At 30.5% G+C, this 19,118-nt stretch overlaps 1 protein-coding gene across 2 annotated transcripts in view; it reads left to right on the top strand.

The window, feature by feature from the left end:
- Window positions 1–19,117, top strand: part of LOC124534301 (dual oxidase maturation factor 2) — a 45,068-nt gene extending 25,951 nt beyond the window's left edge. For both annotated transcript variants that reach the window (XM_047110064.1, XM_047110065.1), the window contains 9 exons: window positions 14,292–14,468; window positions 15,032–15,089; window positions 15,810–15,947; window positions 16,367–16,592; window positions 16,963–17,174; window positions 17,283–17,463; window positions 17,624–17,776; window positions 17,889–18,002; window positions 18,084–19,117. In XM_047110064.1, the coding sequence (XP_046966020.1) occupies window positions 14,304–14,468; window positions 15,032–15,089; window positions 15,810–15,947; window positions 16,367–16,592; window positions 16,963–17,174; window positions 17,283–17,463; window positions 17,624–17,776; window positions 17,889–18,002; window positions 18,084–18,132 (1,296 nt within the window). In that variant the 5' untranslated portion in view covers window positions 14,292–14,303 and the 3' untranslated portion in view covers window positions 18,133–19,117. The remainder of the gene's footprint in view (window positions 1–14,291; window positions 14,469–15,031; window positions 15,090–15,809; window positions 15,948–16,366; window positions 16,593–16,962; window positions 17,175–17,282; window positions 17,464–17,623; window positions 17,777–17,888; window positions 18,003–18,083) is intronic.
- Window position 19,118: the final 1 nt, after the last annotated feature.

Genomic DNA, 19,118 nt, shown 5'->3' with positions numbered 1-19,118 from the left:
CAACCATCGCAACAATGCATATAATTATTATCAAACATTTGCAACATTGGGCACGAAAGATTACAACGGCTTGTTTGTGATACCATAACAACAATACAGCCTAATTGTCACAGACCCAAGCCATTCTTCAAAAAGGTCGTATCAGACATGTCCGGTTTCCATTGACCCATACGCTCCCCGTATATAATACGGCATAGGCTTATTAAGCAGCAAAGACAAATAATAAACAACTTTAACGCGATATCATTGGTCGAGATGGTGAATAATTAATCTATGATATTTTTTATGAGTTCGCGTAAAAATGCCGTTTTGAATGTCGACAGACTTGTTATCGGAACTTTTTTTTACAAGTAAAATCAATATGGATATAAGAAGTAAAGTGGAATATTGTTATATTATAAACAAAGGTTAATTAAATAAAATACTGTTTTAATATCTTTGCTCGTTCTTTAATTGCAATACGATATATTATAATAATAAACAATCTTAATTTTAATGTAATTTAATTATACTGTATAATTTGTACTCTGTGAAAGTAATAGTTACATATTATCATTGAATTACATTTGGGTATGTGTGTGTGTCTTAACAAGATCCGAAATATACACAACAGACAAAGAAAACTAAAATTACAGTCAACGATAAATCAAAAATAATAGCATGAAGTGTCAACTATTGATCTTATCCAACGTTGCAATGTATTGTGTTCGCTCTGACAATGACCAATCGTAAACTATATTATTAAGGTAATCTGTAATTGAATATGATTTTGAAAGCTATAACTAATTCGAATAATCATACTTGAAAATTAGTCTTCCTTTATACGGAATCGAAATAATATTTGTTATTCCATTAAATACTCGCTGTGTTTCAATTAAATGAAGCTAGTAAATTTATTTGAATAAGTAATATTCGTTATAGTCTTTTTTAATACTAGATTTTGTTGAACAAATATTTCAATAATAAAATCTATTACAATTTTAATTGTCGCTCACGAACTTGAAACTCGTGACTTCAATATAGATGAAGGCGACACAACAATAGAAAATACCCTTCACTCTACATGAGTATTATTATATTTTTACAAAGTTTATAGTCATGATTTGTTTCAAACTAGTTACCGCTGCGACTTCGTCCGTGTTGCTTCATATCAACAACAACAACAGCCTGTAAATTCCCACTGCTGGGCTAAAGGCCTCCTCTCCCTTAGAGGAGAAGGTTTGGAACATATTCCACCACGCTGTTCCAATGCGGGTTGGTGGAATACACATGTGGCAGAATTTCTATGAAATTTGTCACATGCACGATCCTCACGATGTTTTCCTTCACCGCCGAGTACGAGATGAATTATAAAGACAAATTAAGCACATGAATCAGCGGTGCTTGCCTGGGTTTGAACCCGCAAGCGTCGGTTAAGATGCACGCGTTCTAACCACTGGGCCATCTCGACTCTGCTTCATAACAAATTTCATGAAATTCGGTTCAGCGTTTTGATAGTGAAAAAGCGACAGACAGACACTTTATATATATACTTTCACATTTATAATATAAATATAAATTGTGTTGTGTTTTTTTCTTTTATATACAGGTAAGGTTATATTATTGGGTTTTTATTTATCTTTGAGTATAGTACGTTGGGATAAGCCTGGCATTGGGATAGGTAGGAATTTACGACTAATTTGAACACCTTTTCAGTAACTTTGTTCTAAAAACAATACATGGTAATAATATTGCTTCTATTGATTTAAGAACGACATAAAAAATGGTCGTATCATCCCGAAATTCGATCGGTACGATCTTATCCCATTTTGATTACTATAATTTGACGATATAATGAATAAATTCAACTGAGTTTTAATATTCTATCTTTATCTTTAGTAAAAATGTTTTTTGTTTGTGTTGTACGCGTTCTTTCGTCCTATCGCATTCAAACTTTGGTATGTGGTTGCATTAATACTCGCGAAGGTTTCTGAAAGGCGCGCAAGAAGTATCGGAAAGTTTTTCAAAGCCTGCTCCTACTACCATTACTGATTTAAACCAGTAATCATTGAAGTAATAGATAAGTCAAATGACTTTTCTATTATATAAATAATTCTATTAACAATAAGCCTACAAAATTTATCACGTAATATATTTTTATAAAATAAGACTACGTATTAGTTTATTTAGTAACAAAGCGATACATTTCGGTATTAGATTTCATTTACTTTTAAAGGTTACTTCTATTAGCACTTGATTAATGTCCTTCGACATTAATGGTCGACAATAACATTAACAATGCGCCATTTAATTAAACTAATTAGTATGAATGTAAAGTGTTTTAATGACTCGTTCATTCAATTTACCTTTGTATATGAACATAAAAGTAATAGCAGTACCTTTTATTCCATGAATATTAAAAAGTCATTATTTTAATTCATAGATTCTTGTAACGCGTTCGTATTTAAACGAAAATTTTCTCACGTCGTACTGCACTAGACGTGTGTATCGACATTTTTTCAGCTACACGCGCTTCTCATAGTGCCTTTCTTCTAAAAGAAGAATACTATGTGATGAACTTCCTAGTTAGCTATGGGCTTGGAAATGTAAATTTAAAAAGAAAGTATTTACCCTGTTTCATAATTTTGTTTATGTCTCCTTATTTTGTAAATGTATGTTAACAGCAATCGAAATTGGTCTAAGTTGTGTTTCAATATTAGTAAATTATATTTAAATTCAAAACGAATATAATCGTTTGAGACGATCTCCATGGCCGAGTGGTGTGTACACCGGTTTTCATGGGTACGCCACTCTGAGGTCCCGGGTTCGATTCCCGGCCGAGTCGATGTAGATTACCATTACTTTTCTATGTTGTCTTGGGTCTGGGTGTTTGTGGTACCGTCGTTACTTCTGATTTCCATAACACAAGTGCTTCAGCTACTTACATTGGGATCAGAGTAATGTATGTAATATTGTCTCATACATATAATGTTAAAGTTTTTAATGTTAAAGTATATTATAGTAATATTAAAGTTTTAATTACACCTACAAACAATTTAATCATCACTCACGGGCCTTGTGTGATGATACGATCAAAAATGATGGTCAAACCATTTCTCTTAACACCTGTCCAGCGATCGTACGATCTTGAAAGCACTACCACGAAGTAGAGTCCTCAGTGATAAGGCAGCGTTTAGGTTTATTAGTTTATTAGATAATAAGAGATATTTGAAAAAAAATTAGATTAAAAACATAACAAAGTAAGGACATATAGTAATTCTAATACATCACGTCGCAATCCTTACATATTTTGTGATGAATGATCGTATTAATCTGCCCGTCAGTTTAATCACTCAGCAAGGTTCCCGCCCGCTTTGTTAAAACCTTCGGTAATCACAGTATCATGTATTTAAAATTTGTACCTCGACGAACATAGGTCTGCAACTTGTAACTTTATTTATCAAAAACATTGAGTGAATTTTAGCTCGTATTGAATATTATAATGTTTATTATATTAAAATGATTAAGTTAAACTCTAGTCTAATAAATAAGTAATTTATTAGACTAGTGTTTAACATTTTTTTGAGAATAAGTAATAACAGTGCAGATAGAATTTAAATGCTAACTCTCAGATAATAATAATTATATAATAAAATATACTGTATAGAAATACAGTCAATATAATATGCATGTACTATTAATAATTAATTTTATTTTTGAGATAACATAAGAATAGTTTTTGGTTTCAAATTATTCTTGTAACTATAATTAATAATAAATAGTAATATATATTAAAAAAGGTTCACCAAATAGTTAATTTGCTTTGTTAAATCGACTGGTAAATTATTCATTTTTTTTATAACTTATCTTCTAACTTATAAACAAGCCGACATCCAAATGGTTGAGAATAAAGGCTATTTCATAGTACCTGTGTGATTAATATAACATTAATTTTATCACACCTGCAATTATTCAAAGATTTATGTTTGATTACAAAGGCATTATTTTTCGGCGGATACATGATTGTTTTAGGATAAATTTAGTCTATATTGTATTTTTCTTATAATGTAACATAATTCAAATAAAATAAAAATGTAAGTACTCGATTAATTAAAATGACACGGTTCTACAAAAAAATTCAATTAACAAAGATGATAAATAGTGCACCCACTACGATCAGTTAAGACGTCTTTGCTAATACTTACGTATAATAAATGAGTAAACAAAAGTTTAAGTTTTAATGCAGAATAGTAAAGTGGTCGAACGTTCGTCACTCAGTGGCCTTACAGTGACCTCGCGGCACCGCGTACCATCTAATACACGAACTCGCTCGTTAGCGGAAATTCACTAGGAAGATGTAATACAAATGCCATCATTACATTCTTGTGATTTCTAACTCTCGACAATTCCAATGTTATCAAGTGTTTTTTTAACATTATTCAGTATACAAATGATAAACGCAATAAAAATATAGTAATACAACTTTTTCTTAAATACCCATTTATATATTTTTTAATATGTAGAAATAGCTTTGAAATGTCAAGATTTTATTAGACTACACTTGTATGAAGTTTATATTTTTCCTTTATTGCCTTATTTAGTTACGGGAAGTATCTAATGAGTATTTAGCATTTGCTAATATGACTCAATAGCTTTCTTCATTATTTTTTCATTGATAACATAATACTCTGCTTTGAGAAGATTTATAGAACTTTATTGATCATTTTCAAAGATTTTAAAGATATTAATGGATATATGTTGGGGTCGTAAGTAAAATTAAGTATGAATTATTACATTATATATTCACAAAGGCTAATAACGATCACTTGCCTCACATATCATTTCCATTACGTGATTTACGTTCACTCGTCTCTGTTATTCAAGTAATAATGATTTTCGAGCAATAATAAAATTTATATAGTGCATTCTAAAGCGATTCGTAATGATATATTCCGGTTGTGTAAGAACGGGTAGTGCAAGGTTGCCCACTTACCTACCATTAGCAGGTTAGTTAGATTTTATGCATTTATGCATCTATTTATAAATAATTCTCACTCCTTAACAAAACTATAGCGTCCGCCTTACGGAAACAACTTGCACAAGTACGTTAAAGTTATGTCAACAGGATAAAATGCAATGGACAAAGTATACTATTAAATATTTATTTATTATTACGACGCGGAATAAGCAATGGAAATCCGAGTGAAGTGAACCTCGAATGAATTCTACATTATTTGGATATTCTTTAGGAACTTTGTACATTACTGCTCTTTAATATTTCCAATTGAAATTGGCTAGACCCTAAGATTGTCCACAGTGGTTAATTCGTGTAGGATGACTTCATTTCTGCGATATGAAGTACCTAAATATAACTTTACATCGGCTAAAAACATACAGAAAGGGATAATGGTGGCAGTTGCAAGATAACGAAGACTCAGACAAGCTCCTATTTTCCTACTATCTAAAGTGGAATGAGTATTTATCAGTTTTCATGTTCTTACATTCACAGTGTCTAGTTGAATCCTTTCACATGAGGAAAAAATGCCTAAAAGAATATTAAGTAAATTAGCCTACTAAATTTTTTTTATAGATTCTGATTTTCATAATTTAATATATTTATTAAATAATATTTATTTCTTTTCAAATAAAATGTATCAGCAGAAAATGTCAAGGTTGAATAAATGGAGTCAAACAAATTGTTAGCATTTAATTACTTTTTAATAATCTTACTCTGAAGCCTTATTATAGGTTGTGTAGATTATACTATTATAACTTCGTGATTAGAGTTCTGTGTGTGATTATGTTATATACTATATACCTGACGAGATGATGAAATGTTTTAAACTACAGGCACAACGGACGAATATTTAATAGTCTTACACGAAACCGAAACCAACACTCGTTTATAATCGCCGCAAACCCGCTAGCAATATTAATTACATAGCCAGAGACGTTATCTGCTCAAACAGGCCAGAATTCTCTTAATTCTCTTTGTGTGGCTATCAAACAAAATATCTCATTACTGGGCCTTGGCTCGAATACCGAATGTCGGTAGTTATGCTAGGCTGTCATTTGAGAAGGTTGTACCAAAGCACCACTCAATGCAAACTTGTTACAGTGGAGTTGAAGCCCACTAATGTCAGCACCACTCACTTGAAAAATTACCGGTCGCACCGATGCCTGTGATCCATTTATCCACCTATTTGATTTATGATTACCGCGCTGAATAAGCAATGGAAGTCCGAGTAAGCAATTAGCAAACGCTCTGAATGTATTTTGCGAAATAGATCCGCGTACCAAACTTAGATTTAGCTCCGTTTCAAGTGATATTTAACCAAGCGTACCAATTGCACAAAATGCTTTGCATCGAAAACACTATACAAGATTTAATATTTTCTCTAATCTGATGCTATGAGTCGTGCCGGTTAGTCATTTCCTAACACAAGCTGTTTCAACTCGAAGTACACTAGTATTAAACAATATTTTATATTAAGAGCATAACAACAAACGGTTTCGAAACTCTACGACCCAAAAGACGTAACCTCGTAATGTCTTTCCAACATGAGCAAGTATAAAGAATAATTTTTATTATGTTGGTGAAACGGATGCTGTTCGCGGACTAATAGCAAGGTCAAGTTCCGACTCGATCGGAACTCACATGGCGGTTATATAACCGGCTCTAGTGTAAAATTATTCATTAATCATTTTAGGTGTTCGAAAACAAATAGAGAAAAAATCGATTTTTTTTCCATTAACACGAAATACATGGCGCTAAACTTTAAAAATTAGAACTCAATTATACAAGTAATGTTTTCATACCTTCTCTCGTGCAATAAATCCTAAATCTACTTTCAATATTAATGTTAAAATATGTTAAGTTTCTTTTAAGTGATTCTAATATTGAACTTAAAAACATTACGAAATAATATGTAGATTATAAAATAACGAAAACATTAATGATATTCAAACGTATAATCGTAGTTAATATCTAATTTACATAAGAGATCAATGACTTATAATCGTAAATTAGTAGTTAAGTCGTTCAATCTCTTGTATCGTACCACAAGAACTCGGTATAAACGACTCATCTTGGAACTTGTTTCCGTATTGTATACCGTGATTACGCGAGTGACTTTCACCCACAGATTAAATAAGTCTCATAAAGACGACACTGACACAACAACCCAGTATTGAAACGTTGATCAATATTCTGAAAAATATTAGTAAAATTCTGTACATATATGTTTGTAAGAATTTAATAGCCTCTAGAATTTCTTTTTTTATTGTATTAGTTTAATGTAAATAAATATTACATGTGTTTAAAGTTACATAAAAGTATTTTAGAATTCACTAACATTTTATGTGCCCACATTTTTGTGCTATTTTTCAATAAAAAAATATTTTAAATGGTGTCAATAAATAGATGAGAAGATTAGATTTTCATTAATTTTAATTTCAAATTACTGCTTCGTTTGATGGATTTTGATTTCGAACGATCCATCCCTTTTTTATCTTCAAAATGTTTATGTCAGAGTCGACTACCTTAATTAGCCATTCAATTAACATCATATCCTTTCTACCAAGCGTTGTATTTATATCGTTAGCCTAAATTGACCTGAAGCAAATAATTATGACCAATCCAAACAATATAATTGGTTCTACTTTCTGGTGATTCTCAAGCGAATTACTCTGTCATATGAATGGAACCTGAATTTCATTCAAGCCACTGTTTGAACGGCGCAGTTTAGGAAAATTGCTAGGCTATTAATTGAAAGACTAATTAAAGTAATTGGCTTTACCATATATAAGCAAATTTATTACAATTTTGAGTTGAGTACAATAAGTTTTAAATGCCATTATACATTTTGTTTAAGTCTAGTCAATTACGATTCTTTTTTAGATTTTGGAATAATAAATTCGGCATTAGTTCGTTTATCCATCCAATAATAAAAAAAATCAATTTAGGTAGGTAATGCCCAAATAGGTATTCCGAAATTCCATTATTCAAAATTGTCTTGGAATCTGTTTTGAGTTTAAGCCAATTTTTTTTTCTTCAATCACGTAAAACATCATAAGCTAAAACATTGTGTGTACTTCTATGTTTCTTTTTTATTTAATTCATCAATCTATATGTGACTTGTTAAGGCCCGAACGTATGTAATTGAAACAGTGGAAAAGCATGTGAATCTTAACAGTGGTTTCTAACCCGGGCAAGAAACATTTAGTTTTCGACGATAAATTAATTATTATTATTGATTTTGCTTTGATATTGCTATGATATTGCTTTATGCGTTGAATCAAAATCTGCCCTTATGTTTATTTACTTACACTAAAGCACACTAAAGCTTTAGAAGATTGTGGTGATCGGCACCATAATCTTCTAATGTGCTTCCTAAAAGCCGGCAACGCACCTGCAAACCCCCCAATTTTGCAGATGTCCATAGTCGATAGTCATTTTCCATCAGATGAGCAACCTGTCTGTTTGCCAATTGCCACCTACAGCTTAAAAATGAATTCAGCTTTAAACATTACTCCAGGAGTTTTTTTTATGAGATAGCGGGCAAACGAGCAGGAGGCTAACTTGATGGAAAGTGACTACCACCGCCCATGGACATCTGCAACACCAGGGGGCTTGCAGGTGCGTTGCCGGCCTTTAAGAAAGGAGTACGCTCTTTTCTTGAAGGAGACACAAAGAGAAATTCATTAAAAAACTCTGTGTTTATTACACACATGTATAATATGCATTCGTTAAATTAATAAAAGATTAAGTCATACCCTCGTAAGTACAAGTTATTCGTAATGTCCTAGCTGTGAGTTTTAAAGGCCATTCGTAATAACATTAACCGCACTCGTTGTTTAGTAATATATTTACAAGGACAAGTACAAGCTTACAAATAATAAGTATTTTTGCAAACACCAGCAAAATTTCCGTATAAGTACAGCAATAGTTTGTATAAAAAATAATTAATTTTAATTTTAATCTGTACAACCAGAAAGTTAAATATGTTTAGTATGTTTAAAATTTTTGAAATAATTTTTTTTTTGTAATTTTATTAGTAAAATGTAGGCTAGGTTGTAATATATGTAATACAAAGAAATATACATACTAAAAAACTCGGTGAAATATTTTTTTATTCTATTGTTTGGTATTCAGCAGTTTGTTAATGAATCGTGAAATCATACAATTAGAATTTATGGTATTATTAATGATCTCTAAATATAACGAGGCGGTTTGGACTGTTTCACAAACGTTTGTTATGAAACCATGACAAAACAGATTGTCATACTTGACGGTCGGTTAATCTTTTAAAATCCCACGTCTTAACATAACCACTAGTTAAGACATGAAACTATTATTGCTTAATGCATTTATTAAAACTTAACTTTAAATTAAATATTCGCATATGTGATTACTTCACAAATGTATTATTTTTATCTTATACTTGCATTATATTATTTTGTCTCATCTGTTTGTCTATAAACCCAATGATATGTATTCTATTTTAAAATTGTTGAATCAATTAAAATCATCAACATTTCATATATCCCAGTAGTGACGTAATTGGTATTTTATATTTTCAAAATATATTAATCATTTATAAAATAGTAAGTTACGTTTAAAATAACCCATATTAAAGAAAGCCCATGTATTTTACATTGATAAATAATTGTAAACCAAATTAAAGTATTCATAATGCACTACATTCAATCATTTTTGTTCTGTTACTCGTGCATATACTAGAACAATATATCATAACATTGATATATGATAATTATTAGCAATAAATTCATCAAGATGCATTGAAAGCCTCACTAAATCAAAAGCGGGCCAGTATGTCAAAAATTTAAAACAAAAGGCTTTTGTTTATTTCATTATTAGTCAAAATAGCTGTAGTAAATTAAGGTTAACAGGCTAACGGGCTCCGAAGGCTGCATATCGTTATGTAAAAGCATAATTAATTACATAAATGCCGAGAAAATGTTTTATCAGGTTCATTTGAGATACAATATCTTCTAACAACGATTGAAGGAAAACTTGTTAACAAATTCACCCTGTTGTACAAAAAATATAATTAATATATTCCATATACAAAATACCAATGAAAATATACACAAAGAAAGAAGAATCCTCGTATAAAAATAATAAGTATTTATGATTTATAAGTACGTATATATTTATGTATTTGTTTCATATTCTAAGCACGTAATTGACGTCACACATGGAAACATAAAGCAAGGTTAAGTCACATTAGGATCATTCTAACATCCTCATTGTATTGTCCTTGCGTCTGACCGGCCGTCACTGGGATGCTGTTATTTGTCTTAATATAGGAAATTACAAAAATAAATGTACGAAATAAATATAAAGAAAAATACGTGAAATACTATTTCTTAGAAATAAAATCTGAATCTATAAGATACTTAAAACGTAAGTTGTCGCAAACGGTTTTACTTTCGTTTTAAGGGTGGGTTATCAGGTACATTATAGGCATAAAAAGAAGCCTTTTCCTTCCTTGGCATTCAAGGTTGCTTTATATAAATTTTCACCTTATTCGGTTCAGTGCTTTGGCCGTTAAAGAGCAACAGGCATACAGACAAATAGAGTTAATTTTGCACTTATAATATTAGTAGGTACAAACTAGTAACCCCAGAAATTAACAGACGTGTTAGCAAAAACTCAATTAACAGTTGAGAAGCTAAAAGTGAAAACAATAGTTGGAAAATAGTTTGACGTTCTAATAATTCTAACTGCGCATTTTGAAATTTTTATAAATAAATATGAAATAACAAACTCATGAGAAAATTAATAAACAAGAATTGTATTATGTCATATTTATATGAATTTCAATAAAACATTGAAATAAGTTCAAGGAATTGACGTTCTAAATGTCGAGAATTCAAATAACAAAATATTTTATACAAATATAATAAAATAACTCATACTGTACTAAATGAATTTTATGTTTTAAAGATTATAATATTGCGTTTTTTAAAGTATATAAATGTATTAACTTCCAGTATGTATATAATATACAATTCATCATAACGTACTTAAGTTCAAAGCCATCTCGCTATTTTTACCCTATAATTCAAACCGGCCGTGACTTGTCGCCCTTGCTATCACCTATAGAGGCCGGGAGTATAGCGACCTTAAGGCTCAATGACCGATGTTGCTTCCGGAACAGGCTAGCGTCTCAATAGATATATTTGTTAACAAAGAAATTATTTTACTCATTTTTTATTTTAAACTACATTTTTAAATATCTATATAAATTGAATATCAGTATAACACCCAGTGGTTATGTAAATTATTCAATTATTCTAATTAAATCTTAGTGTCTCTGAATTCTAGTAACAAGTTAAAACAATTCCAGTTTCCTCTATGTAACTCGAAAAGAAAATCAAGTCGTTAACATTTTGACACAGACATCAGGGTCACTCTATTTTTGAGTATATTGACGAAATGAATAATTCTATAAAATCTAGATAGGTACAATGAATAGTTTTCGTTTCTAATATATTAAACATTTAAAAATAAAATAAACTGAAAATAAACAGATGGCCATAAATTTTATACCTTTAATAGAAGCTAATTCATAATAACAACACCATTTTTTTACAGTACAAAAAATTATCAAAAACTATTGCTTAATTCATTTATTATTTAAACAATATTAAAAATAAATATATTATAAAGGCATTATTTTTAAATTAAATATTATACTAAAAATAGGCTTTTATGTGAAGACCCGCATTACAGTGCCCAGTATAATAGGGACAAACAAGTTAGCTGTCATCGTCGTTGGACATCTTTTATTTTACCTACAAATCAAATACGACAGACGTATTCGCAAATAAACCATGGTATAAATTTTTGTTGATTTATATTGCTAAACTAATCTCCACGAAAAATACTCTTATTTTAACTTTAAAATTATTTGTATCCACTCTGAAAATCCAATCTAAATATTGGTCTTAATCTTATGCACAATTCAAGTTATTATCTGTTTTCAAATTTGCAAACTTAACCTTTAATATACGTTTGAAGATCGGTAAGCTAATGCGAAGTCGGGTCAGCTAGTAAATAATATACGACTCATAGTCATAAGATGTAATGTCAATAAATAACATTTGTCTTTGCGAAGGTTGCCTTTCAATATGCAAGTCTACTAATTAGAAGTTGTCAACTTCTTGTAATATATTTTAACCTCGCATATTTCAACAATCACATGTTCTTCCGGCTGTCAGAAAAAAACAGGGAGCGTACTAAGTAGTTTCCGATACGCCTTCGCCTGCATTCAAAAGTATTTATGTCAAGATCTCGCCGCCTGTAAGGCCGACAATTCATACAAATTGTTTTTAAGTGCGTTTTAAAAACTTCAAACTAAATGTCACACGTTTAACAACATAAATTCACTATTTGAACGAGACTTAATATATTAGTCTTGTAATATGATTTGTCCAAGGCTTTACCAAATAAAGATTAAATATTGGAATTAAAATTTACGTATGAAAAGAAAAGTCTACAAACTAAACGAAATCAACAATTATTTTTGCATTATAAAATGAAACTAAAAGAAAGGTACGATCAAACTAAAATAATAATATCTAATACTGTAGAGAACTGCGTGTAAGCAAAAAAAAGTCATTTATCCTCAGACCATTCAATTCCCACAGACTATATTCAAATCAATCAATTAATAATTTTTTTTAAATATTAATTTATATCTAGCATTCGTATAAAGCCTCTTTTTTTAACATTACATTACGGCTACGGTGCCTATAAATGGCTATAATATAATACAATGGGACTGTCAGAAGCCATCACGCAATTGTCAACCACAAAAATACAAAATAAAGTGTGAATAGGAACGCACACGGCACAAACATAGAGTCATACTTGTCTAAATAAATGATATTTAAAATTAACGTAGAAAGATATGATACAACTAGAAAACGATAATAGCCAAACTTATATTATAAGCAAGTGATAAATTAGGTACTACTACCTAATTTTATTATTATTTTATTTTCTTCTTCATCCTCATCTTCGTAATCTTCTCTATGCCTTTAATATACAGTTAAATTTAATTAAGATTGTAAACGTTAGCTACAAAAATCAAACATTACATCAATAGAATATAAACAATATAGAATTTTTTGTCCTCTTTGATACTAAAGGCTGCAATTACTAATTGGAAGTCGAAAACTACTAGTTAACCGTACTGAAATAAAGATCTCCATGAAATTCACAGATATAACACAATAAAAAACCATGAACTTTTACATATATAATTTTAATCGTACATTAAGAAAAATATAAATATTACAATTGTAGTAAAGGTTGATGAATGATTATAGTATTTTATATTAACGATTAATATAAAATACTATAATCATTACTAATGTAAACAATTTAAATACATTATTTTAATATGTTTGAAATTAAATATATTTCTAGATTACAAGACCAATTTTATACTTACAATAAGTATTTATTAATTTCAACAACAAAAAAAAAACAAACTTCAATTAAAATTGCTTCATCCCAAAATTATTTTTAATTAACTTTTAGATGGAACAGAAAAACAGCGTCTTAAATCGGATTGTAACGATGGATAGCGGTAATCGTGTCAAGAACGATTCATGAAAGGAACATTTTTGCAATTCATATCTTCGCATTATTTAAAAGAACAATGTGAACCACCGCTCGTGTGTTTATTTAAAAGACACGATATATCTTAACTAAAAACACTTTGTTGATATATTTATTAATAATTTAAGTATGTGAAGTGTTTTATTCCATTGCCTTCATTACATTATTATAAAGTAAAATTCTGTTTATTCGTATGCACATATATATAAGTACATGACTGCGAAATCAAAACAAGGTGTTATAAGTTACTTGTTACTGTAATGCCTCGTATGTTTGATCGTATGATTCCTAATGATGCTTGTCACTATATTTCAAAAATATATAGGTACTTTTATAAATTTAAATACATTTAACAAACTAAGGATGATCATTTATATATGTATATTAAAAATAAAAGGAGCCCAAAATTAAGCCTTGTACTGATTTAAAAATGAAATGAATTAGTGTCGAGTTATCATTAAAGATATTTAATATAATTTACGCGTTGTTTTTTCCTTGTTTACCGAGATATAAGATTGGTATCCTAAAATACTTTTCAATATAACCTTCTCATAATAACTATCTAGAAATTTCTGATAAATTCGATACCGTACAAAATTATGAGATGAACTATAAATTTCATATGGACTATATAGAAAAATATTGTAATTCCTAGGCTGGGTGAGCGATGAAGGGGTGGTTTGACGCTTTCCGCGAGGAAGGCGGGCCGACCCTGTACGCTTATCACAACCGCACAGCCGTCGCAGCCGACGTACCGGCGCTAGCGCTGCTCGTCGCCGCACTCACGCTTTACCTCGCATTTCTAGCGGTCTTTCCCGGAATCAGGAAGGAGGTGAGAGAAGGTTTCGTGTTTTGTTTACATCTTATTATTGAATACGTGGTTTTATGACTGAAACAGTCATTCAAAAACATTGTTAAATAAGAAGTAATGAATACTATGAATTGTGCCAATGTGGAGGTACAATGCTTGAGTATATCTACTTTGTAAAATCTTTCTTGGTTATTTTTCGGGAACTGGAATAGGTACACGTCATTTACTGACAGAATTCACAGACATTTTTGATTAAGCATTACATATTATTAATTATATAATTCCATGTTAAAGTTTTACAATCGTTGTTCAAGGAAATTGCACTTTACTATGGTTTTCCTTAAATATAACTATATAAATTGACCTAGAATATCAGCTATCATTGTTTTGTAAATTTCATTTAATCGATTATTAACAATCTTGTAATATTCGCTTGCTTCGACAGGCAAACAAATCGTTAAATTAAACAAAAGGGCGCTAACCCGTTTTAAGACATATTTAATTAAAGAAAAAAACTTAATATTTTAAAAAACACACAAGTCAATGCTTATAAAATTCATAACAAATTGTATCTTTGTTTTCAGAGATTTTCGACATTCACAATCGTCACCCTTAGTTTATTTGTGGGAACGGTCATTTTAGGTAAGTAATTACTTTTTTATTTCAAAGATTAAATTAATTACTGTTATTTATGTTTCATTAAGAATATAATTATGTATATTATTAGATTATAATTATATTATTAAATTGTATTTTCAAGATTGAATTTGCAAAAAAATGTTTACAAAATTAGTATTGACCTATACATAAAGATTAAACAAACGCTTATAAATTCACGATACCTGCATGCTGTTATTGGATTGCAAAATAGTAGAGCTATTCTGTGAAATAAACTGAGCCACACAGTGATATGCGATATTATCTATGTTAATAATTACTATATTTCACAAGTAAATACGATTTTTTTTCGAAGAGCATAAGCGAATGCTTTAAATTATTATTATTTTCGAATTTATAAGGACATATTACTGAAAAGTTTTAATTTTATTGTCTACTAAGAAACTGTTTACTTTATTTTATTTTTACTTTTTCACAAGAGCAAAAAGGACTCTAAATGTAAGACCAACTTGTAACATAACTGTATCATTTAAGGGTTAGAAAAAAATATATAAAGATAACCATTGAATGAATATTTTTATACAAATATATTATATTGATATAACTTATATAATAATAAAAATCTTAAATCGTATTAATCTTTAGGCAAACTACATGAAAGTACTCTTTATTTACATTTAAATAGAATAAATAAATCTGAGTAATTGAATAAAAGGTATAATATTTTAAACATTGATATTGCAGTATGTAAGCACGGATCGTCGTGGCATATAGCAGGATCGAGAGTGTCCCGCGCCGCATACCGAGCCTTCTCCGCCGAGCGATTAGACTGCTGGCTCGCCGTACACGTCGGCTTGGGTCATGTCAATGTCACGCTCACTGGTAAACTTCGCTACTATTTTGAAAATTACCTTCTGTATGAATATATAACTTTTAGAGCATAATTTAAAGCTGCATATAATATACATAAATACAATTAAACGTGTTTTTAAGAAGTAATAATATCTGATGTTATTCAACGAACACAACAATGATGTTGTAGTAAACAGATATGCTATTAACGCGCAATAAGTGAAGACTAGAAAACGTCCTAATTGGGACGTTTGCCTTTAGTCGTTTTACGTAGTAATACGTTATAATACATCATAATTACGTAGTAATACGTTTTTCGTAATTAAATCTAGTTATCCCTTTTACTTATTGTTTTTATCAAGCTATCCTTTTTACCTTTAACGAATATATATAACATATCTGTTTATTAGAATATCATTGGAACACAGTCTGTTTTTTTTTCATTGCAGCATTATCGTGGGGCAACGTATCCAGAGGTGATCCTGGCGTTGACTATAATGAGCAGTTTCGATGGGAAGAATCTGGAGCCATACAAGAATGGTACCGCGCTGGACTTTTACGAGGTCTACCATATCCCGTATTGTCTGTCGCAGAACACTTCGCAGCGGAGCACGAAGGCTTTGACTGGGGTGCTAAGTATCGAGCAGCTGGATACACCACAACAACGTTGCTATGGTATGAAAGTACGGCTGTTAGTTGTGGTGTGGCAAATATTTAAGCAGACAAAACGTATCATAGATATTAAATATACTTTGTAAATTTTAAATCTTCACATAATTGAATAAATCCTTCGAAAATCGGCCTCTACTACGCCTTTTTTATAAGACAGGAATAATGTGCTTTGTGTCGCTGTGTTTCGGTTTACATGGTCAGGCTTACATCTCAATATAACATTAAACTTCGTGGTTTGCGTTAGCCTAAAATAACTTTAAAAACCCATATGATAAAAAAGACTGCTTAAATCTTTGCAACGCCACACCTCTGACGCGTATTAACTAAATAAATCAGATAATAAGAACGTAACCAGTTAATTGGAATGTTCCAGGACGGCGCTGGCACTATGGCTGTTGATGAACCTTTTATTGGTCGTGGTTCCACGCTACGGAGCATATGCTATGGCCTCACTTGGTGTTACGCTGTGTGCAGCCGCGGGAGGCTACTGGGCTTCATTACCAAATGTACCCCTAGTAGTAAGAATTGATGGAGCCATGCTGTTTTTTTCCTTGGGCTGGTGTTTCTGGCTAGTCTTAATAGCAGGTTAACAAAACTTATAAATAATCTTTACTTCTTTTAAGCTAAGTAATGTATAAATTATCTTGTTTTTGATTAAATTATGTACAATATTTTATATGAAAATGTTTTTAGGTGGCATTTGTATAGTAGTGGGGCTTTTAATAGCGGCTTTGGACCTCGTGTGGCCACATCGCTTCTCCACTGTTTTGGAAGTCGACTACGACACGCCATATGACAGACACGTGCTTATTGTAGACAGTCGACAGCGAGCACGGCCGCAGACCCAGAGTTCATTGCCTTCAAGAATACTTAGGTATACCAAATAGTATTCATTCATAAACTTACATACTCACTTAAAAAGCGCCAAGACATATACAATCAATAATAGGCAATCCTTACATCGCACACAAATAACTATCATAGTATAAGTTATAAATGGATGTTTGGACTTCATGATACACCTTTTACCGCAGAAGACTGTCGTCAAAAACTCGCGATCCAGAGCGGCAGGTATCGATGTCCATAGTAAATGAAAGTGGAGGTCGAGATAATCCGGCCTATCAACATGAACAACGAAAACCAAATTCGCCGTGGAGGTACCCGCTGTTTAGACGACAAATAGATCGGTGAGTTGGTATCTATAGCTATTGACTTATAGTATGATTTAACAATTGTAAAATCGATTTTAACCTGAAACATAATATACTAATAATAAGTACAATTTAACAAATGTTTCAGTGTCGATTCGGCTTCGAGTCTCGGTTCAAGCATAAATGGTAACGGGTCCAGTATCAAAATGTCACCTCTAGGAAGCAGTCCGCCATCAAATTCAATTTCGATGTCACCACAGAGGTAAAATTTATATCAAACCTTATTAATCTCTATCTTACGTACGATTTAAAATAAATAAAAAAAATATTGTTTTTTTAACAGGTATAGACCCCAGATTCCTGCTAAAGAACGCGTAAAAGACATGTGGTGAACGACAAAATATAAATATATTGGTATTATATCAATCAAATTTTCTTCATAGTTATATAAAAAGGACTGTGAAAAAAAGTCACAAGCGTATTGTGTTTGAATAATAGTATTATTTTGATTATTAAAAATAATAATAGGCTATATCTTAAACAATTATCTATATAAAGGACGTGTAAATATGTACCTATATTAGTATTAAGCAAATTAAGTTATAAGGAAACTGTTCCGTCCAGTGTCATGATAAAGTCTAAAGTCTTGTACCTCGTTCCATTATCTTTGTATAGTTTCATAGATTTAAGTCTACGATTATATCGACAAAGTGAATGCTTTGTGCCATTTGTAAATATAACGATGACCTTAAAAATCACAACTAGTATGAAAATATAATAAATATGAGTAATAGTTACAAATATGATGTAATTTAAGATTATATATAAGTATACGGTATACAGGACTAAAGGAAGATGTGAAACTATGGACACAATTCGTTTTAAAATGTATTGAAAATTAGTTTTTCGTTCAATATATATTCATTTAAATGAACTTAAGCATATCTGCGATACGTTACTTTAACATATCAATCAAATTACATAAAAACAAAGCTAAAAAAAAAAAAACAATTTGTGATGTTCACGTAATAACATAAAAAATCGACACTGTTTTTTTTAAACAAAAACAGTAACAAAAATTTAGTCTGTTTATCATTTGCATGGAAAGGAGTCATTAAGTGATATAATTAATTTTAAGTTATTTATTTTGTAATAGTTGCCAAGCATAGTAGCCAGCCATTTCAAAAAGTAAGCCGCAATCAAAAATTGACATTAAGATATTTTTTTTCATTATACAGTATACTTTTTCAATGTTGTGAAAATGTGTTTGCAATAGTGATAACGTATTTAGACCATTTGTTTATAATTAGTTGTAAAAAGTGAGAATACCTAGAAAAATATTTATTGTGATCATAAATATACCAATTTAAAAAAGTGC

This window comes from Vanessa cardui, chromosome 12, assembly GCF_905220365.1.
Source record: "Vanessa cardui chromosome 12, ilVanCard2.1, whole genome shotgun sequence".
NCBI lineage: Eukaryota > Metazoa > Arthropoda > Insecta > Lepidoptera > Nymphalidae > Vanessa > Vanessa cardui.
This window is presented reverse-complemented; position numbering and strand designations above follow the sequence as displayed.